Genomic DNA, 22,541 nt, shown 5'->3' with positions numbered 1-22,541 from the left:
TTTAAGTAATATTTTCTATGCTTAAGAAAGCAAAAATAAAATAAAATAAAAAAGCAATAAGAATGAGTGATGTACTAGCCACACACAATATGGGGCAATCGTGTACTGATGGTCAAAAGGTGCTGGACACAAAAGAGTCGGAGTCCACGCAAAGTGCACAAGGGAAAAACTAACCGCTGGTGACAACAGCCAGGCTCTTAGTGACCCTTGGGGTGGGTGTTAGAGGCCAGAAGGTAGCCCAAGGGTGCTTCTTGGGGGCGGTCATGTTTAGTTCCTTGATTTGGGTGCTGGTTAGACGGGTGTGTTCAGTTGGTGAAAATTCATCGACTGGTATACTTTCTATATGCATCTCCTTGCTAGCTCAAGAAAAATTTAAATTGCAGAAAAAAAGTGAAAGAAATGGACCATGTACAAGGGCAAAAGGGAGAAAATAAAATCAGGCACAATCCTACTCACTCAGAAATCTCTATTGCTAGTGTCTCTGTGGATTTCTAAAATCTTTCCACACACGTGTGCACACACATACACAGACATGGGACGGGGTTCCTGGCTGTGTCGGAGCCAAGTGTCCTAACCTTGAGAGTGGATCAGCCCGTGCTCCAGTCATAAATGTGCCTTTATTTTATTTTATTTATTTATTTTTTGTATTTTTCTGAAGTTGGAAACGGGGAGGCAGTCAAACAGATTCCCGCATGCGCCCTACTGGGATCCACCTGGCACGCCCACCGGGGGCGATGCTCTGCCCATCTGGGGCTTTGCTCTGCTGCAATCAGAGCCATTCTAGCACCTGAGGCAGAGGCCACAGAGCCATCCCCAGCGCCCGGGCCATCTTTGCTCCAATGGAGCCTTGGTTGCGGGAGGGGAAGAGAGAGACAGAGAGGAAGGAGAGGGGGAGGGGTAGAGAAGCAGATGGGCGCTTCTCCTGTGTAACCTGGCCGGGAATCGAATCTGGGACTCCCGCACTCCAGGCCGATGCTCTACCACTGAGCTAACCAGCCAGGGCTGTGCCTTTATTTTTTAAAGTGTGTGCCCCTCTTGGCCCTCCAAACTGGTGATGTGGCTTTATACTCACACAATTCATTTATTCTTCCTCCAAGCTGTCTGTGCCAGGTGCAGACTAAACAACAGACTCTGAACAATGCATGGGAGGGGTGCAGTGGTAAACAAGAATTGACTTCTGTCCTTGAGGGTCTCTGAGTGGAGCAAGCAGTGTGACTCTAGGCAAGATCACCTCATGTGAACCTCACTTTCCTTAGTAGGAAAATGGGGATAACAGAGTCTACTGGGGGAGGCTATTGGGATATCCGTGGGTGACATCATGAAGAACCCGCAACACGGCGTGGGCTCCATGACTGTGTGGGGCATTGAATGAGCCTGTAGGATCCTGGGTTGAGCCCACACTGGGGTCGAGGCCCGGCCCACCCACAGGTAGGCTGGCGTCATCAGAAACCTGTTGGCATGGGTGTTTTGGAGCCGACTGAAAGAGAACTCTGAATGAAGGGGAACGCTGAATGAAGGGGAAGTCAACGAAACACTAGCATTCATCTGGCAAGACCTCACTTCTCTGAGGAGAAGAACCATCTGGTTAGAGAAGGGGGTTCTGGATCCAGGAAAGGATACTATATGTAAAAACTGAAATGATGGACTTCCCAAGGAGCCAAGCTGAAGGACTCCAGAAAGGAGAGTAAGGCATTCCCTTCCACGACTTCTGAGCGCACCTCACAGGTGGCAGTTGTACCAGGCATGGGAGGAGATGGTGGCGGTAGAGGTGGGGTGGGGGGGGTGGGGGGGGGGGGGGGGTGGGGGGGGCGGCGCCTGCTGCTACAGTGGTTCCCAGGGAGTCCGTGGTGCTCAGAACCCAGCAGTTCTGGCAGGAGCAGCCGCAGCCTGTGGGTGCGGCAGTGCCGAGGGAAGAGAGCCAGAGCAGGGGAAGGCGAAGGTCATGGAGATGTCATGTGGAAACTGGCTGGACCGACTCGCTGGCAGCCCAAGGGGACCCCCAAATGCATAGAGTGAAACCCTTGTGGGGGGGATTAGCTTTGGTTGGGTTTCACAGCATGTCACCTTTCTCTTTTAGTTTGGATTGAGACATAGTTGACTTCTATATGACATTCCTTTATGTCTCTCTCAAGCTTTATTGACTGTGGCTTTGGGTGGCTTGGCAATGGAGGAAGATTTCCAGGAGGGATAAATGGGACAGCGTTACTGTTCCTAAATGCCTGGTCATAAGCTGTCTCCCTGGGGCACTTGGGGGAAAATAGATTTCCATGTCCTGGTGTAGCACTTCTCAAATTTAATGGGAACAAGAGTGCCCTGGGTCTCCTCCCAAACACAGATTCTGATTCAGCAGGTCTGGAGGGGAGGAAGGGCAGGAGAGAGGGCAGATGGAAGGGATACCCATCCTGCTTCATGGGGAGGAAGCCGCTCTGCTAGCCTCTCATTAAGGTCGTGGGTGAAGTAGCTCGCTATTCCTAAGGCAAGTTTTGAAGACCGCTGCCTGGAATACGTCTCGTTTTGCAGTTCTTTCTGCCCAGATCCCCACTTCCCTCTTCTTAACACTGCAACCTCCTAGTCCGCCTCTAGCATCCAGCTCAGGTGCATCTGCCTGAATGCGGCCTTCCTGAACACCGAGCCTTTAGCAGTCCTTCATCTGCAGTGCAGTTGCTCTGTCCCTCATGCATATGTCTTTGGCAGCTGTTGTCTCGCTGTTTGAAAATGTGTTCTTTGCACACCTATCTCCATTACACCCCAGGAGCTATTTGGGGCAGGGATGACCTTACCCGTGTCTCCTCCTGGGCACAGAGTGTGCCGGGCCTAAATTACTGGTTCAGTGCTCACAGCATGGGGACCACCTGGTTAATGGTTCCCTGGGTAAGAAGCACAGCTTCTTTCCTTCAATACCTCAGAGGAAGCCAGTATTATTATTAATTGGAGATTTCATAAATGGTTATTAATCTCTGTTTTCATCTCCTGGAAATTGCTGGGCTTGGCAAGAGCAGGTAAGCTTGTTCAGATGATATCCTCTTTCCTGTCTTGACATCACTGATAGTGTTGTGTGTGTGTGTGTGTGTGTGTGTGTGTTTTCTTCTTCATCTTCTTCTGGACACACTAGGTATTTACTTTGCCCCCACATCCCTGAGATAGGATCAAATACCCAAGTGAAGGGTTCGGAGTTGGTGAACACCTTCAGGTTCATGTTGGATAAAGGATCTAGCTGACAGCACCATTTGGGGCATTGTAATCTGATGATGCTGGCGCCAGCACCGTTCCCCAGAGGTCTGGGACTCGCCAGGACAGGCCTCCCGGCCGTGCTCCGCCAAGGGTGCAGCCGCGAGGACGGGAACCTACTCTCAGAAGCTGGGCCTCTGCTCTCCTGGCATTGATGGGGAGGCCCCACATATTTCCCTTGGGCTATTCGGGATGCAGAAAGTTGTGCAGGAGCAGATGTGGAAGGAAGCCCCGGAGTCAATGCCCTGCCTTAATTCATTTTGCAATCTGAATTGAGATGTTTTAAAATTTAAAGCTTCAAATTGGTCAGAACCCTGTCTTGAGTATTCTTGGGGAATGGACTGGGCTAGCTAATTATGTCTACTTCACAGGTGCACATTTACTTGGTGGACCCCTTTGTAACCAATCCCGAGATAAAGGGAATAATATTTCTTTTTTTTTAAATTATTTTTATTTATTCATTTTTTAGAGAAGAGAGAGAGAGAAGGGGGGAGGAGCAGGAAGCATCAACTCCCATATGTGCCTTGACCAGGCAAGCCCAGGGTTTTTGAACCGACGACCTCAGCATTTCAGGTCAATGCTTTATCCACTGTGCCACCACAGGTAAGGCAAGGGAACAATATTTCTAAAAGAGGGCCAGGGTGGGAATAGGAATGTTGATGATTTTCCCCACTAATACTGAGTACCCACTCTGTGCCAGATTTTCTGCCAAGTACTGGGGGGTAAGAATAAAAGAGCCCTGGCCAGTTGGCTCAGCGGTAGAGCATCGGCCTGGCGTGTGGGGGACCCGGGTTCGATTCCCGGCCAGGGCACACAGGAGAAGCACCCATTTGCTTCTCCACCCCCAACCCCTCCTTCCTCTCTGTCTCTCTCTTCCCCTCCCGCAGCCAAGGCTCCATTGGAGCAAAGATGGCCCGGGCGCTGGGGATGGCTCCTTAGCCTCTGCCCCAGGCGCTAGAGTGGCTCTGGTCGTGGCAGAGCGACCCCCCCTGCCCCCCGAGGGGCAGAGCATCGCCCCCTGGTGGGCAGAGCGTCGCCCCTGGTGGGCGTGCCAGGTGGATCCCGGTCGGGCGCATGCGGGAGTCTGTCTGACTGTCTCTCCCCGTTTCCAGCTTCAGAAAAATACACACACACACACAAAAAAAAAAAAAAAAAAAAAGAATAAAGGAGACCTTCTCCTTAAGCCTAACAGACTGTCAAATGCACAACTGCTCTTGATTGGATTATTGAGTTACTACAAACTCGAAAATCAGTCGGATATATTGAATTGATCCAGACAAATAGAAAGGCTGGTTTTATGTGTAGGCAGAGTGGGGAATGAGGAGGAAGGAATGGTTGAAACTGGTTACCATCATGAACAGAGGGAGGGGGAATAAAGCGTAGTACAAACTAGATTTACATATAGACATTATGGAAAGGGGTAAAACAGGCTTGGTGACACACAAAACAGTAGATGCTTTCTTGATGGGGATAGTAGCCCTATGAGCGGCTCCTGATATGATGGCATTCCATGAGTAGAATAGTGGGCTGACATCCTGTAGGGCAGGGGTCGGGAAACTTTCTGGCTGAGAGAGCCATGAACGCCACATATTTTAAAATGTAATTCTGTGAGAGCCATACAATGACCCGTCTACATTACTCATTATCCAATAAAAATTTGGTGTTATCCCGGAGGACAGCTGTGATTGGCTCCAGCCACCCGCAACCATGAACATAAGCTGTAGGAAATGAATGGATTGTAATACATGAGAATGTTTTATATTTTTAACGTTATTATTATTATTTTTTATTAAAGATTTGTCTGTGAGCCAGATGCAGCCATCAAAAGAGCCACATCTGGCTCGCGAGCCATAGGTTCCCGACCCCTGCTGTAGGGTTTTTTTAAATCTTATTTTTATTAATTTTAATGCAATGACATTGATAAATCAGGGTACATATGTTCCGAGAAAACATCTCCAGATTATTTTGACCTTCGATTATGCTGCATACCCCTCACCCAAAGTCAAATTGTCTGCTGTCGGGGTTTGATGAAAGGATTTGGAGTAACTACTCTATCTGATGAGCCCCAGGGAATATTATCAAACGTTAACATGGTGACATTGGTCCTATTTATAATGAGGTAACTGCTACAATGGTCATCTCCTAGTGGTTATTGAGTCTCTAGGTAGTATTGTTGATGGTGATGGTGATAATTGCAACCACCCTTTGTTAAACATCTGACTAAGTGTCAGGTGCTTTATATAATTTTTTTCCTGACTCCCAACAACCCACAATAGAGTTATGATCTGTATTTTCCAGGTAAAGATTCTAAGGCTCACAAATGTTAATTTCCTTATCACATGTCTGGTGAGTCAACAATCTGAGGGGGTGTCTGGGTGTGTGCCCCGGTCAGATTTTGGTGCCTTCTCTGACATTTAAATCTTGTTTGACATTGGGCAAGCCCTGAAACTATGCTAAGCCTTGGTGTTCTTGTCTGTAAAATGGGACTGTTGTGAAAATCCAAAGTGCCTGTCACATAATTTTTTTCTTGACTCCCAACAACCCACAATAGAGTTATGATCTGTATTTTCCAGGTAAAGATTTAAGGCTCACAAATGCTAATTTCCTTATCACATGTCTGGTGAGTCAACAATCTGAGGGGGTGTCTGGGTGCGTAAGTGATCAACAAATGTTAGCTGCTATTGTTTTTTGACTCTCCTTCTTTTCTTCCTCCTCTTCTTATTTTTCTTCCAAAAAATAATATAAATTATTATTGCTATTATTCATGATCAGGCTAGGCCTCAAAGACAGACCTATCCGGCTACAAAGCAACGCCCTTTCTTTGGTACCGCCCTGCCTTCTGAGGACACGGGGGTGGTAAATTGTCAGCTGAGCCTGTTCTGTACTTCTTTATCCCTTGTGTCTCTCCGATGGCTTTCCACCTCTCCAGACACCCTGGGCCACCTGGAGTGGTGCTTTGGTAATGCGTCTGCCTAGTCCCGGTGGTCAGTTCTCCTTCCAGCCAATGACAGGACAGCTGCCACTCACCAGGTGGAAATGAACCAGACAGAGACACTGCTCCCGGTGAGAGGGATGTCTCAGTACCTCTCTCCCACCCAGAGCCCTGCCTCCTGAAGGTCCAGCAGTGGCCTATCCTTTTTTCCTGCCAAAGCCCAGGGTGTGTTGTGAAGCAAGGGAGTGAGTGACCCCAACCCATCTCTTCAGGGCCTCCGGTTAATAGGCACATCCTGGGGAGACACTGGGCTCCTTGACTGGGTCTGGTTAAAGCAGCCTGGAATGGCCCAAATACAGCCCGAATGTGTTAGGTGAGGACTTTCTGGTCTCGGGCAACAGATGAGATCCACTCTGGCAGCGTACACAGAAGAGGAAAACCTACTAGAAGGCCTTAGCGGTGTCTTATGAATCCAAGGGTAGCTGAGGACCTACAGAGAACCCATGGAATGAGTGTCCTGCCCTTCCTCCATGTTCTTTCCCTCTGACCGGCTTTCCCTGCTCCTCCCCTTTGGAAAATATGGCCACCCTCAACACCTGCGTTTTTGTGCAGAGGTCCAGCCACATGGGGACTTGCTCTCTGACTCTTCTAAGTCTAAATACCAAGGAAGCATCTCTCATTGACCTCCTCTGGGCCAGCTCACTACTCACCAATTTGATGAAAGTGCAGACAGACATTATGAAAACCCAATGTAAACCCTAGGTCAGAGTGTGGAACTACTTATTAAATGATAAGTAAAGGAATTAGACAGAATTGTGTCCCCAGCAGGATTACAACTCCTTCAGTATATTTATGCATATGGTTAAATTAGAAGAGGCCACAGTGAGATGTATTGAATGGCTTGGATTCTGGTAAACTTGTTTTATTCTGCTGCCATTGATGTTATTTCCAATAACAATTGACATCAATTCTATATTGTGTAGTTCCGAATGCGGGGCCACTGTGGGTGGGCATTCTTCACATTTGTAGGCAAGTGAACTGAGGTCCAGAGACGCACACCCTACGGATAAGTCATAGCAGAGTCACACTCTGGGTTCATGCTCTTCCTACTGTACTGCATCTTGTGTTGTCAAGTTGACCAAAGGAGGACAATCTAAAAATAATTTCTGCACGCAGCAGGAATGTCCACGGTTGATGACACCTAAGGAGAGCGTCCTGAGGTCGTGTGTGGTGACAAGAAATAGGAAGTGGAGGTTTCCCATAGTAAGAGCCCAGGAGGAAGTAAGAAAGTTTCATCTTCTTTTCTCTGTGTTCAAGGAATGGCCGGGCTCATGGCTAACCTGCCCCTCTGTGTCAAATCTTGCATAAGAAATATACAGAGAAGTGTTAGTAACCTTAAATATCACAAGTATTGAAAATATTCCAATATGCCCGGGGGAAGCCTGAGTTTCCATTATTAGAGGTGATTTCATATTAAAGGAGCTCTCTAGCCCCATAATCCCCAGGACTCGAGATAGCAATTTATCTTTGGTAAGGCTTCTGATTGGAGGTATTACCACCGCTCTGAAAGCTTTGGCTACGGCCCCAAACAAGTTCTACCTTTTTTTAATAACGGGGACTATAAGACCAAATATTGGTTGACTGAATGAATATCTCTGGCCAATTTTCCATTCAAGGGCATTGAATTATTCTCTAACATCAGAAGAATAAGGATGTTTTGTTCCATGTCAAAGACATATTGGGGATAATTGTAATTTCAAAGACTAAGAAGGGGAAAAACTCCAAGTTTGAGTCTATGGGAATTTTTTTGCTTTTGACAAGATACATGATCTATCTCAAAAGGCAGAATATGCCCAGTATGACGGGCTGTGGGAGGCAGGCACCTGCTGGAGTGTTGAGCAGCCCTCCTGCCCGTCCTCTACAGATGCTCCCCTTTAGTGATGAAGATTTGGGAACTCATAATGATAATAATGTATTAATACAGTGTTGTAGCTATTTCACTAAGCTGGCCTTTCCAGGTACATTATCATCAGTTTTTATGGCTGGGATCTATTCTCCAGAGGTTCTGCGACTAGTTCTCCTACTGTTCAGGTAAAATTCCTACCACGTTGGACTAAGGGGAGGCACAAGTGAGCCCAGGCTTGTACTTCTCATAGGAAATGAGAGCTTCACCAGTGGTTTCATATGGATGTGAATCTTTTAAGTCCAGGCATCTTTTAACTAGAGCTAATTACATTGTTGTGAATCTGAGGGGGAATGTGAACGTCTGGGTCCCGGAAGGCAGAGGGGCGGGGCTAACTCCCAAAGGTCATGTCATCCTCTGATGTTAATTGGCTTTGGCAAGTTCTACTTTCTGCTGCCACCTTCTCTGTCTCCAACAAAGGGTTACAGTTTCTCTGGATGCAAAATGTGCAGGCAGGACTAGAGCAGAAGTCACTGCCCTGGGAGATGGAAGTGCTGTTTTCCCCCCAGAAGAAGCCACACAGAGCCCTGGCACTCGCAACAGTGTCCTCTGCACCTGCCACAGATTTCCCGCTGCTACATCGCAAATGGGGCTTGAAATTCTGGCTGGGCCAGGAGGAAGGAAGTGGCTTTATCAATTCAGCTATGCATCTGCCAATGAGCTCTGCGCGGGCTGGGGAACTGTGGGGCGATGACACATTTAGGTATTGGGATCAAATGTTACCTCACATTTTATAACAATAAGCTAATAGGTACCTTCTGAAAACAATTTCTGGAGGGTAGAGAGAGGGGTGTTAAAAGAGCGTGAGCCTTCTGATAAAATTTATAGGCATGACAGGTCCAGTACAAACTCATGTGCCGGATTCCTGAAAGACATCTGACCCCTGGCTCAGGGGCAACTTCACCTGCGAAACCAGGGGGTCAGATAGATGATCTCTGTGGTCCTCTCCCTCAGTAACGCGTTTCCCGGCTGCTTGGATTCTACAAAGATCTTGTTTGTGTTGGGAGCTGTCAGCAGGTGCTAAAGCTGTCCCTGGGGGAGTGGGTGTTATGGTACCTAGACCTCCCTGGGCTGAAGTGTGAGGTTGGGTCCATGCTGATGAGTCTGCTGTCTGAGTCACAGCACAGAAGGAAGGGGAGCACTCCCCTGGGACTAACACCTGCTCTTTGGCTGAATTTCCTCTGCTCACAGGCTGCCTCTGGGTGTAATCAGGAGGGGCTCGCAGGGGACAGGGAGCAGGTGGCACTGGGGACTCTAGGGAGAGCAAATACAAATTTGCTACCACCTGGAGGTAAAGAAGAAAGAAAAGGGGGTTCTAAAAACAGCTAAAAACTAAGAGACATGACAACCAAATGCAACGTGTGACCCTTGATAGGATCCTGGATTTTAAAAAAAACCCAAAGAGTTAAAAGACATATGGGTCTATTAGAGGAATTTGAATATGACTGTACATTAGATGATATTGTATCAATATTCAATTTCTTAAGTATGAAAGTGGGGTTATTGTCATGGATATATATGTATATATATGTTTATTCACCCCACATATTAAGAAGAACGCACTCCTGTTGTAATTTAAGCTCATTTCCTCATTTGTTCTGTTCTTTTTGGAGACAGAGTCTGCACCCTCCTCCTAATCTGGGGCTCAGCTGGATTTGAGGATGTGGGGAATCCCAGGGCTGTTCCCGGAACTCACATTTGTATGTGTCGTGGGCCGCTCTCCTGGCCACCCAGTAAGAGCGATTGTTGGGTGACACTGGAGTGGCGGCAGATGCTAACACTTGAGCACTCACTCTGCATCAGGCCCTTCAGCTGCACCGGCACAGCGGATGCTCAACAACAAACCTTGCTTACAAACGGCAGAGCCGGGTTAGAGGAACCCAGGGCTAGCGACTCCCACACCTTTGTTCCTGACCACCAGTGCATAGATCTCAGGTTATTGCAGTTACTTGCGGGGCACATTCCCAATACCCCAATCTGGGGTACTGGACCTGCTGCGGGGCTCGGACACTTGTTGCGCGGATAGACTTGGCCGTTGGGCTGCAGCCTCCATTGTCTCTCTAAACCTTGCGGGGAGGCCCATCTGTGATCTGTCTCCTCTCCCATCACCACTGGGGAGAGTAAACCCTTTTCACCTGAGCGATTTGGCCCAGCCCTTCCTTGAACCTCACGGGATGCGCACTGGCGCCATGGGTTTGGTTGAACTAGGAAACCGTTCCTCACGCTTGGCTTGTTGTGAAGGCATTTCTGCAACTCTGGGGTGGGCGCCTGTGGACCCCTTTGCAGAGTGACTTCTGCCTTCTGGTAAGAATCCTCTGGGGGAGGAGGGGGCAGAGGCACACAGCAGACTGTGGCTGTGTCTGTAATGTTTTCTTTTTTTTGCATTTCAAGGGAATTAATGCTGAGAGAAAAGTCAATTCCAAAAGGCTATATACTGTATTATTCTATTTCTATAATCTTGATATGACAAAATTATAGAAATAGGACACATTAGTGGTCACCAGGGGTCAGGGGCTGGCGGACTGCTAGTAAAGGGCACCATGAGGGACCCTGGTGGTGATGGAAATTTTCGGTATCTAGCCTGAATCAGTGTCAATTTCCTGCCTGGAGATTGTACCGTAATTTTGAAAGATGTTGCTGTAGTAGGAGATACGCTCTCTGTTATTTCTTAAAGTTGACGTGAATCTTCAGTTATCTCAAAATAAAAAACCTTAATTTAAAAAAGGAAAGATATAAGGCAAATACGGCAAAATAGTAACATCTGTTCTATATGGCTCTTGGAAATCTGTTATACTTATTGTATGATTTTCATTCTTTTCTGAATGTTTAAAATACTCAGTACAAACAAAACCCTCTGGAGTTATGTAGTCAGCCTTCGCAGTGTGCACCCTTGCCCAAGACCTGCACCCGGTCCCCGCAGGCTGGTGTGACAGAAGCTCGATGCTGAGTTCTGCAAGATGGGTGAGGTGCTCGGCTGTGGCGCTGAGCCAGCTGGGAGCAGCCTTTCTGGTCTCTCACTGTTCTTACTGAGCCTAGCAAAGCACCCAGCACTCCTCAAGGGTCGGGACTTCCCTGGTGGCTCCCGCGGCGCCCCATTGGCTCTCCTTGGCGTTTTAACAAAATGGGAAAAATTATACAGCTATACTGATTCTTTTAACAATTTTGTATTGATCGATTTTAGAGAGAGGGGGTGGGAGAGAGAAAAAGGAGAGAGAGAGAGAGAGAGACAGACATTTGCAGTTCCACTTATTTATGCATTCATTGGTTGATTCTTGTATGTGCCCTTGGTGACAGTTAACTTCTAGAGTAAAAGAGCGGTTGTGTTATAAGAAAAGAGACATACATATCAGAATTTATTTATTATATAGCTAAATCACAACTCTACATTACATTCAAAAGGGACTAAATGAGACATGTACAATAGTTTAAATGTAAAGATAAAAAAGAATGTCCAAAATATTGGTATAGAATCTTAGTAATCATTAAAGAGTAAAAGGTTTTCAACTCAGTGTCACAGGGTGGATGTGGCTGTAGCAGGGCTATTCACATGGATTCTGAATGACAATCAGAAGGTATTCCTTATCTGTGGAAAGATAGAGGCAAAATTAATCCACCTTTTTTTTTTTTTTTAACTGAGAGGAGGGGTGATGGGGAGATAGTGAGGTAGATTCCAGCATGCACCCTAACTGAATCCACCTGGCAACCCCCATCTAGGACTGATGTTCCAATCAGTTTAGCTATCCTCAGCACCTGAGGCTGATGCTCAGACCAATTGAGCCATTCTCAGCACCTGAGGCCACGCTCGAACCAATCGAGCCACTGGCTGAGAGAAGTGAAGAGGGAGAGAAGGGGGAAAGGGAGGGGAAGAGAAGCAGATGGTTGCTTCTCATGTGTGCCCTGACCTGGGAATCAAACCCAGGATGTCCGCATGCTGGGCCAATACTCTATCCACTGAGCAAACCAGCTAGGGCCCACTTTTAAAATCAAACATAATAAATGAATACTTCAGCTAATCTTTTTGCTTTGAAATGTCACTTGGACCTTGTGGAGACCAATGGTTTCCCACTGTGTTTGCACATCAGAATCAGCTGTCGAGCTTTCAAAGCTCCATTGCCTGGGCCCCAGTGCAGAGATTCTGATTGCATTGGTCGGGGTGGAGTCCAGGTATCCATTATGATTTCTGTAAAGCTCTCCAGCTGATGCCAATGTGCGGCCAGGGTGAGAACAAAGGTGTAGAAAAAGCTCTATTTAGTTTATGGGTAATTCTGCTTTTATAGATGTTTTACTATAGTGAGGTCTATTCCAAACTAGATTTAGGAGCGTGAGTTCTGTTTTACACTGACATTTACCAACATTGTAAATAATTCCTTCACGGAAAGAAGTATTTTGGTGGCTGCCGTGTTTTGATGATGCCAGGTGAATGTGAGCTCCCAGCAGTGGGAGTTTAAGACTACAAGCCTTTGATGCACCCTTACTTTACCCCTGGACGGGAGACATTTCTCCCACTCCCCAGAAAACTGTATGCCAAGTTCACCTAGCATGAGACCTGCGTCTCCTAAATTTTTTGATTCCTACTAAAAAACGCGAGTGGGCAAAATTCAACTTCTTCAAAGGTCAAATTCATCACTAACATCACATAATTTTCAAGTTGAAATTTTCAGATTCAAACGTCTTCATTTTGTAACTGAAGAACACCATGTGTCATCCTATTGCGTATTCAAATCTATTCTCCTTGTTCTCTGAAACAAGGCTTTAATATGGTAAAATAGAAAGATGCTGTAAATACGAAGTAAAATGCCAAGTCACCTGGAGCCACCATGATTTCATGTTTCTTAGATCTGATCCTGAGGAAGGTGAGGTCGTTCTGAGGGTCAGTGTCCCGGACGGTGCTCCTGGCTTTCATTGTCAGCTGATGGAGGAGACCTGCGTATTGAACTGTGGTTGAGTTGTCCAAGGTTGTTCGGATGGGAATGCCTGGTACAGGATTAAATTTGGGGTTAAAATTTTTTTTTTCTGATTATAAAAGTAATATGCACATTGTAGAAATATGGAAAATACAATTGTTAGAAGGAAGAAAAAGTGATGGCTGGTATTACCCACTGGAAACAATTTTAGTTTATTTTCTCCTAATCATTTTGTCTCTACATGGGTTTAAAAAAATACTTGGGTCAAACTATAATTATAAATTTGATGATTGCTTTTCCCTTCATTTAAATGACAGCATAGAAGTTGTCCTTTTTGATGACGATGTCATTAATATTATTTTGAATGGCTGTACACTTTACTACCTTATGGATACATCATAATCTCTATTGTTGGATTGTTAGGTATTGTGTTTTTGTTTTTGTAGCTAATGGTGTGATGAACGTTTTCGCGCACAAGTCTTTTGGAAGTAGTTACCGGTAACTGATTATTTCAGTGCTAAGCGAACCTCGCTAGACAAAATGCTGCATTCCCTCAGTGCCTGTCTATGGCGAGTCTGCTTTGAAACACTTGGTTTGTGACATGATATGAAGGGGAAATCGCTGCACGTGCCAGAGCAGATATCAAAAGGGATTTTTGACATTTCTTTGTAACATACTGTATTTAGAAAGCCTTAAATTTTATGTTAGAAAAAAAAAGAAAACAGCAATAAAGACACCGTGGCTTTGCTGGGCGTTTCCTGGTTTGCACTTATTCTTGGTTTAAGCATTATTAAATTTGGCTACTTGTGTGCTTGATTGCTCCATGATACGCATTTAAAACAGAGCCTATTAATGTTACTGGAAAAATCTAGCCAGACAAATATGCAAGTATAATTCAATCAGTTTAAATCAATCTGACTTAATTTGGGTCACTCAGCACTCAGCGCTTATTAAATAACAGGTGCTGTGCTAGGTATTTTGCATATATTGTATCGAAACAGAAATGGCCTCCACATTACTTTGAGAACTACCACAAAGCCAGGGAAATCCAGGAATTTGATTTGCAAATGTGTCTTTATTTCAGGGGGACATGTGAAGGTGAATTAGGGATCACTGTCAGATTCCTCAGGTACCTGAATTGAGACCAAGCAGTGAAAGAGGCTAACGTGGCTCTTCGTTTTCCCTCAGGGAACGTAATTTCAGAAACTGTAAGCCAAGGTGAGCACTTTGAGAGTGGAACAGCATTACAAACTTGGGATTTTACCAGTTTTTCATGAAACTCTTTGAGAACCTCAGTTCTGACTTTGAAACAGGTTAATTGCTTTCCCCTTTTAAGAGAATTGTTATCACTAGAATAGGTCTTGCTAAACAACACAAGGACATCACCTACAGGAACACCTACTCAATAAATAAGGTTTTAAATATACTTGTTAGTTTTCATATTCATATTTGTTGGCCACTTTCCCCCAGAGGTCAGTTTTGTCTTTCACACCTGATGTAACATCACAAGGCCTGTGCCTTTAACAAGCAGGAGAGTGAAATGTAGCAAGCACTCAACCTTGGAAGAGCACTTTTTGACGAACAGTTTTATTTTGCATCCTGAACAGGGACTACCTACAAAGCCTGCATTGCTCAGTGTCAAAACAAGAAATACAACCAGAATAAATTATTTAAAATGTAGATGACAAGATTATGAATCAGATGCTCAGGCCTGTTTAGTCTATTCATGATTCAAGTCAATAAATGAAACTGCTAGCCTTTCTGAATAGTAAATGCATGCTGTGGAAAGTCTTGGGAGTTTTTCCTATCCCCTAAAGACATTTGAAAAAAAATCAGTCAACACATATTTATGTAGCTCTTGCTTGGTAGCATGCAAGGTAATTAAAAAATAATTTATTAAGAAGTAATTCTAGGCCCTGGCCAGTGGGCTCAGTGGTACAGTGTCAGCCTGGTGTGTGGATGTCCTGGGTTCAATTCCCGGTCATGGCACACAGGTGAAGCAACTAACTGCTTCTCCACCTTTCCTGCTCCCCTGTCTGTCTGTTTCTTCTCCTCCTGCAGCTATGGCTTGATTGGAGCAAGTTGGCCCTGGGTGCTGAGGATGGCTCCATGGACTCTCCTCAGGTACCAAAATAGCTCAGTTGTCGAGCAATGGCCCCAGATAGGCAGAGCATTGGCCCCAGACTGGGGTTTCTGGGTATACCTTGGTCAGGGCGCAGGCAGGTCTGTCTCTCTATCTACCCTCCCCTCACTTGAAAAAGAAAAAAATAAGTAATTTTAGCACATAGAATAAAATTTGCTCGCTTCCCCTTCTAAGAGGTAACCATAGCTCCCCATTTCTTTGGGATCCTTCCAGAGGTACTCTAAGTCTATTCAAGTAGGTTTGTGTTTCTATTCTTTAATTGTATCATTCTCGATTTTGCACCTAATTTTTTTTCTTCATTTAATGCACTTTGGAAGTGGTTCCATTCAGTACACATAAGGCTGGGTCATTCATGTTAATGACTTTGTAATGTGCCCAATGGATGCTTTGTAATACATACAACTAATATATCCACCTGACAGGCAGTTCGGCTGTTCCCAATCTTTGACTTTTACAAACAAAGCTACAGAATATGTCTCTGTGCATGCCATTCACAATTTGCATATATGCGTAGTATAAACTCCTAAAAATGAAACTGCTAGAACAAAGAGTATGAATTTTGATATTGCTGAATTTATGGCATTGCTTTAAAATGACTCTTTATGGTCCCCAGAAGCTGCTACTCCTCCATAGTACATTTGTACTTTGGTTGATAAATTGTATTTCAAAAATAAAAGGAGTTAGATGAATGGCTGATAAAATCTAATAAGATTCAAAGGACAGGTTGTTAGAAATGTCAAGAATATTTAAAATTAAGAGCCAACTGAGATCAGGCTTATATACATTAGAATATATGACAGATGTGACTGCCTATGAAACACATACATATATATTCACTGGTATCTAATTCACTGATCAATGATGTAATAATGTAAATAATGAATGGTTTTATAAACGGGAAACTAATGTTAACAAAGAATCTTCTCTAATAAAAACCTATACCATTCAGCACTGGGCTAAATTGGTAAGCTCACTTTATTGTCATGACTAGGAAGTCTATGTTTCAATAACAATGAAACCAGAAAACGATTTAATATGACATATGAAGAGTTCTAAATGTATAAACATGGTAGAAGGCCTACCTAACCACAAATAAAACCTGAAAATATGTTAACATGATTTGCCTAGAGTTAGTGGACTAATACCACTACAGAGAACAAGAACACATAAACACCATCTTAGTTAAATATTTTCAGTATCAAATTTCATGGGGCTTCGGAAGTTACAAAGCTGCATTATAGTAAATGGCGCTTTCATTTAAAATTGAGTAGGCTGTTGAAATGGCATATTTTATTACATTCTGGACACATAACTTATACCACATGCTATTAATAAACATCCTTGTCATACACTCTGGTTATTAATAATCTGACCATAAAAATAAGTCCCTCATTTATATTTTTGGGAAAAAGGTTAATCTGGATTTCAGAAAAGTACCCTGAATCTTAACACAACCTTATCCTGGTAGAGGCTAATTAGAAGAAGTTAATGGGTCTTAAAAAATAATATATTTTGTCGCCTTTGGATGAGAAAAGTGCTGAGAAACCATAGGAAAACAAAGTAAAAATCATTTTTAATTCTTCCACTCAGAAATAATCACCACAACATATCTCAACCTTTTCTTCCGTGTTTATTTTAAATGTATCTGTGGACCTGGTTATATTTTTTATTAGAAAATGCTGGGTACAGCAACGTTACCCAATTTCTTTTGGCTAATATTGTGAGTAGTTTCCCATGACTCTGAATATTTTTCAACATTTTAAATAAATAGGTCATCCAGTAAGTATTATATAATTAAAATTCCCCTTATTGTTGGGATAGATCAGCTATTTTCAACCTTTTTCATCTCCTGGCACACGTAAACTAATTACTAAAATTCTGCAGCACACCAAAAAAATGTATTTCTTGCTGATCTGACCAGAAAAAGGTATAATTTTGATTCATTCACACCAAATGGCTATTGTGTTGGCTGTTGTTATTTTTTTTCATATGACAATCTAAGGGAAAAGAGGTCAGTGACCCTGATTAAATAGTCAGGTATCGCATGTTTCAAAAATTCTTCTGGCACACCAGTTAAAAATCACTGGAATAGATCTATTTACTTATCTGTCTGTTTATTTATCACTATTCTATATTGTCCCTGACTATCCTTTGTACCTAAATCTTTCCTTCTTAGGGTAAATTCCTAGGAGTGAATTACAGATCCAAGGGTACAGGTATTATTTAGACATTTGATGCATGTTGCCGTGATTATGTAGTTTAGACTAAGATCTTCCAAAGTAACACATTAGATGAGTTGTCCTGGATGTCACAGGTGAATGCATGTGCATTGGCTGGATAAGGTCAATACATGACCTTATTTGGAAATAGGGTCTTTGCAGATGTAATTAGTTAAGATGGGGTTACATTGGCTTAGGGTGGACCCTAATCCAATGATGACTGGTGTCCTTATTATTGATAGAAGACAAAATAGAGACATGGAAAAGATGAGGGAGCCGTGATGGGAGGGATGAATCTACAAACCTAAAAATGTCCAAGATTTTTGGAAACTACCGAAAGCTGAAGACAGGCAAGAAAGGGCCTCTTGTAGAGCCTTCAGAGATAGTTTGGCCCTGCTGACACCTTGATTTCAACTGCCAGCCTCCAGAACTGAGAGAAAATAATTAATTTTTGAAGCCACTAGGTATCTGGTACTTCGTTATGTAAGTAAAAGGAAAGGAATACAGTACTTCTGGGAAGTGACGATGATAACCCATCCTAGGGCTTGTTGCAGAGATTATACAAATTCATGGACCTAAAATCAGTTCAATCAGAACCAAGCACTAGGGTTGGATTTCTTCCTGGAAATATTAGGCATAGCTTTTGACTTACCTGTAGGGCCAATCTTAAATTTACTTCTACCTGATCACCCTAGATTGGTGTATTTAGTATATTCATTTGACACTGAGTTATGTTTAACTTTGGTTTGTAAAACACATCAGATATTTTATTTGTATAAAACAATTAAAAATTCCTACATCCTCAGAACTATTTATTTACAATTCTATTAAATGTTGGGTATTGTGCCAGACACTTGACAATGATTTTTTCCCTTATCACAGCCATCAGTAAAGTAGGTTATTTTCTATATTTAATAATAAGGGATTGAAGCAGAGTTTAAACAGACCTTAAATCATTGAAATTTTAAAGCCATCAATAAATATTGATAGATTTGCTCTAAAATAATGATTAGCTGTGAGATTCTACTTGCCCAGAACTGAGCTGGCAATGTGCCAATCTGATGTTTGCACCCTGATTATATGAAGTTACTACTCTTATTTCAACTAATACTCTGGGATTTGTGGCACCCCTTGCCCTTACAAATGCCTGAATTAGCAAGAGCCTTTAAGTGGTTGCCATCAGCTATGGGCATGTGGCAGGCAATGTGCCAGAGACAGGCTTTGTAGATTAATAGGGACTGTGGAGTGAGAGCAAGTTTCTGGTTATAAGCCTGTAGATTTCAAAGGTGGAAATGTATTGGCCCCTCCTGTACTAGAACCACAAAGACTATACTATAAATTACAATTAATTCTCAGAGATTTTATTAATTATGGTAAAGAAACAATATCACTTAAAATGAAAACTGAAACTCTGTATCCCCTATAATGTTAAAACAAAAAACAAACTTCCAACAATGAGATTCTCCCTATCTTCAACATAAAAGTCTTAACTGGTACTCTTGAAATGTTTGAAGAGCGTTACCAAAGCTTTCCAAACTAGATGATCTTCTTGGCAATGCAGACCTTTTTAGACATGTCTTATTCCTATTTATATCCCTAGTTCTTAGCAGAGTGCTTGGCGTCTAAGACTCAAAGTTTGATAAGTAAGTGTTATAACTAAAATATACAAATACGCTTTTGATTTCAAATTCTAAGATGCTTGTCTTGATGCATGGCGCAACCGACAGGGCCTTGGCTGGCCTCTTCACATCAAGAAGGCAGATCATGATGTATTTACCTTCTGCATTCACAACCATTGTTCCAATAACCCCTTTATGGCTTTGTATCCTCTTTAGGGTTTCCTCCACCTCTGTCTGTAAGAGATCAGGACAGCAATTAATCAAAAAGGTCTTTGTGGTGACCCCAATCTTGTTGAGAACAATATTTAGAAAGGTCCCTACTCCCTTATCTCTTTAACCTACAGTATCGAATGCTATAATCTCAGACTTTTGGAAGAGAGCTTTTAAAGTGTCAAGTCCTGTATACAAAGCCTATATAGGACCCCCGAAAGACAACCCCGACAAATACTTAGCTTGAATTCTTCTAGTCAGAAAGCTTACTGCCTCATGAGAGCTCACTCCGTTTTTATCTGTCTCTATTCACTGGAAAAGCATTATTTACACTGGATAGAAATATCCTGATCATCTTTTACTCATTGATCTTTCTGTATTTGTATGAAAAATTCCTTTTCTATGCTATAGTACTTTATTATTTATAGAAGTATATCATTGCCACCCTCTTTCTAAAAGTATCCTTTAATAAAAATCTTATTTTCAATCCTAAATGTTACCTATTGGGAGTTCAGATGACTAAATTCAGGATAGTCTGTAAAAACTTATTTTTAGGATTTCAGGAATCTCTTGGTAACTATGGCCTGGTTCTCAGGGCAAGCTGAATGTTCAACCACAAATGATTATGTTGGTACCCCGTTATTGGTGGTTTTTTTTTTTGTTTTTTTTTTTTTGTATTTTTCTGAAGCTGGAAATGGGGAGAGACAGTCAGACAGACTCCCGCATGCGCCAGACCGGATCCACCCGGCTCGCCCACCAGGAGGCGACGCTCTGCCCACCAGGGGGCAATGCTCTGCCCCTCCGGGGCGTCGTTCTGTCGCGACCAGAGCCACTCCAGCGCCTGGGGCAGAGGCCAAGGAGCCATCCCCAGCGCCCGGGCCATCTCTGCTCCAATGGAGCCTCGCTGCGGGAGGGGAAGAGAGAGACAGAGAGGAAGGAGAGAGGGAGGGGTGGAGAAGCAGATGGACGCTTCTCCTGTGTGCCCTGGCCGGGAATCGAACCCAGGACTTCCTTATGCCAGGCCTACGCTCTACCACTGAGCCAACCGGCCAGGGCCCCATTATTGGGTTTTAAACTCAGCTTTCTGAATGAATTTTATGCATAAACTGTATTGTAGAGGTTTTCTTTCCTTGTGCAAATGCTAAAATCAAGAATAATATTTTCCAAATCTGCGTATTGTTCATAACTGAGTAATCACTGGATATTCTGATTTTAAACATTATTCTTCAGAGTCTCTTGATGAGGGCTTGTTATACCCCCCTGCCCCCACTCCCAACATTGTGCAGGTGAACATAATGTTACTTAGGCAAGACACTTGTCTTTTGCACCAAGCCTGGTGGTGAAAACTTATTCCCTCTTCTGTTACCACTATACAAGTGTTTTCTGAATGTCAGGCATTTATGTTCTAGATCAGTGGTAGTCAACCCGGTCCCTACTGCCCACTAGTGGGCATTTCAGCTTTTATGGTGGGCGGTAGCAGAGCAACCGAAGTATAGATTTAACTATAGTAAGTTGTTCTATAAAGATTTATTCTGCCAAACTTAGTGAAAATCCGACATAAAGTACTTGGTAAATAATTATTATTATAGGCTTTAACTTGCTGTAACTCTGCTTTATGAATGTTATAAAGTAAAGTTACTTCCCTACTTTATAAATCACCATTACTGTGGAACCGGGGGGCGGTTAGAAAATTTTACTACTAACAGAGATACAAAAGTGGGCGGTAGATATAAAAATGTTGACTACCCCTGTTCTAGATTCATAATATTTGACATTATGAATGCCATCTATATTATTTACCTAGCACGTTCTTTAAATTACCTCACTTCTAAAAGCTTAACTGAATGCACTTCCAAGGACACTATACATCACTACTAGAAATGGAAATTTGGTATCATTAGTCACAAACAGAATTAACCAAGAAAAAAAGGGGGGGCATATTAAATTCTACCCTAATAAAATCTCCGAGCCTAAGGTCTATTAGTACTTCAGTGAAAAACTGAAATTGTGAAATGATAGAGGTACAACGACCTAATATTGCCACAAACTTTTCACCTGGATGTGGTCTAAAGGCTGGACAGAAAATGAAAGAGGAATTACTTTCTCAAATGTGATTTACTCTGTGTTATTTGGTATTTCTGAGCCATCTCAAGGAGCAACTAATGTTTGCATCTCACTTTGGGAAATATTGCACTTAAAGAATAATAGCTGTAGGAGGGATCAATAATTTATTGCATTTTTGCCATCTCTAAGACGATGTCCACAGCTCCTTACACTCACTGCTCTGTTTATCCGTTCTCTTTTACTTCTCTCCCAAATGGCTCTCTGCTCTTCCAGCCTTTCCTTCTCCTTCCCCAGTTATTTTCTCCTTTCCTGATTTCTGAGCCCTCCTACTACATCTCTTGATCTCTATCCCTTTTTCATTTCCCTTACAACTCTTTGCTTTCCACTTGTTCTTCTTCAAACTTTCCCCAGGCTACACTTGCTTTCCCTTCCTTTCTATTTATCTTCTCTCTCCTCTCGTTCCTCTTTCCTTCTTTGTCTTCCTTTCCATTCTCTCTTAATATCTCCTTCTTCTTTCTCTCCATTGCCTTGCGCTCCCTGTCCTATCACTTCCTTCCCTTTTAAGGTGTTTTTTCCTTCATCTCGTTCCTCCCCTTTTCACACTTGCCTCACTGTCCAAATCTCTCATCCCCTCAACATCTCTCATGTCTTTCGATATCTCCCTTCCCCAAGTACCACATCCAGACCCCCCCCCCCCCCCCCCCCATATCTATACTCCAAAATAGCTTCCCCATTTGGACATCCCCTTCCCCGCCTCTATCGTTGCCGTCTTGTCCCTCCTGCCAAGAAGCTTGCAGGTCCCCTGCTTTCCCTGCGCCCCGGCCTCAGAAGCAGGGCAGCGAAGGCCCACTCAGGCCGGCACCTCTAGAGTGGCGACTCGCAGACGGAGATCGCAGATTTACCATCGCGCTGGCGGCGAAACTCCGGGCTCAGTCCCGCGCTATCACTCCGTAGGTTGTCAATAACGCTTGCAGCCGTTGCTAGGAGATGGGGGAGGAAGTGACCTCCCGGAAGTGCCCGCTGCCTGCGCCTGCGTACTTAGGGGTGGGGCAAGAGCTATAGATGGCTTTTCCGCCCTGAAGTGGCCTGGCGCTTCCAGGCCACCGTAGGCGGGGTTTGGCGCACGTGGACCCTTACCTGGGTTTCACCCACGCCAGTGGTGTGGTGAGGCCAAGGAGCGGAGCGGCATATAGGTCTTGCTCTGGGTCATTTGTTCCTTCGTTCATTCGCTCATTCACTGACTCATTCATTCTTTCGTT

At 43.7% G+C, this 22,541-nt stretch overlaps 1 protein-coding gene across 1 annotated transcript; it reads right to left on the bottom strand.

Annotated features, from left to right (window-relative positions):
• Window positions 1–11,298: 11,298 nt before the first annotated feature.
• On the bottom strand, window positions 11,299–22,286 carry DYNLRB2 (dynein light chain roadblock-type 2). The gene is made up of 4 exons (XM_066348780.1): window positions 22,185–22,286; window positions 19,167–19,242; window positions 12,930–13,097; window positions 11,299–11,706 (listed from the first exon to the last, which is right to left on the bottom strand). The coding sequence occupies exons 1-4, from the start codon at window positions 22,185–22,187 to the stop codon at window positions 11,663–11,665; spliced, it is 291 nt and encodes a 96-aa protein (XP_066204877.1). The 5' UTR covers window positions 22,188–22,286; the 3' UTR covers window positions 11,299–11,662.
• Between the last annotated feature and the right edge of the window lie 255 nt (window positions 22,287–22,541).

The sequence above is a fragment of the Saccopteryx leptura genome, chromosome 9 (assembly GCF_036850995.1).
Source record: "Saccopteryx leptura isolate mSacLep1 chromosome 9, mSacLep1_pri_phased_curated, whole genome shotgun sequence".
Taxonomy (NCBI): Eukaryota; Metazoa; Chordata; class Mammalia; order Chiroptera; family Emballonuridae; genus Saccopteryx; species Saccopteryx leptura.
Note: the sequence above shows the minus strand (reverse complement) of the source record. Positions and strands in the feature narration are given on the sequence as shown.

What these genes read in the sequence shown, in the direction of transcription:
- DYNLRB2 (XM_066348780.1), bottom strand. An exon ending in AATGGTTGTGAATGCAGAAG is followed by an intron (nt 13,098 to 19,166) that starts GTAAATACATCA and finishes ATCCTGTACCAG; the next exon opens with GCATTCCCATCCGAACAACC. An exon ending in TGAAATCATGGTGGCTCCAG is followed by an intron (nt 11,707 to 12,929) that starts GTGACTTGGCAT and finishes ATCTTTCCACAG; the next exon opens with ATAAGGAATACCTTCTGATT.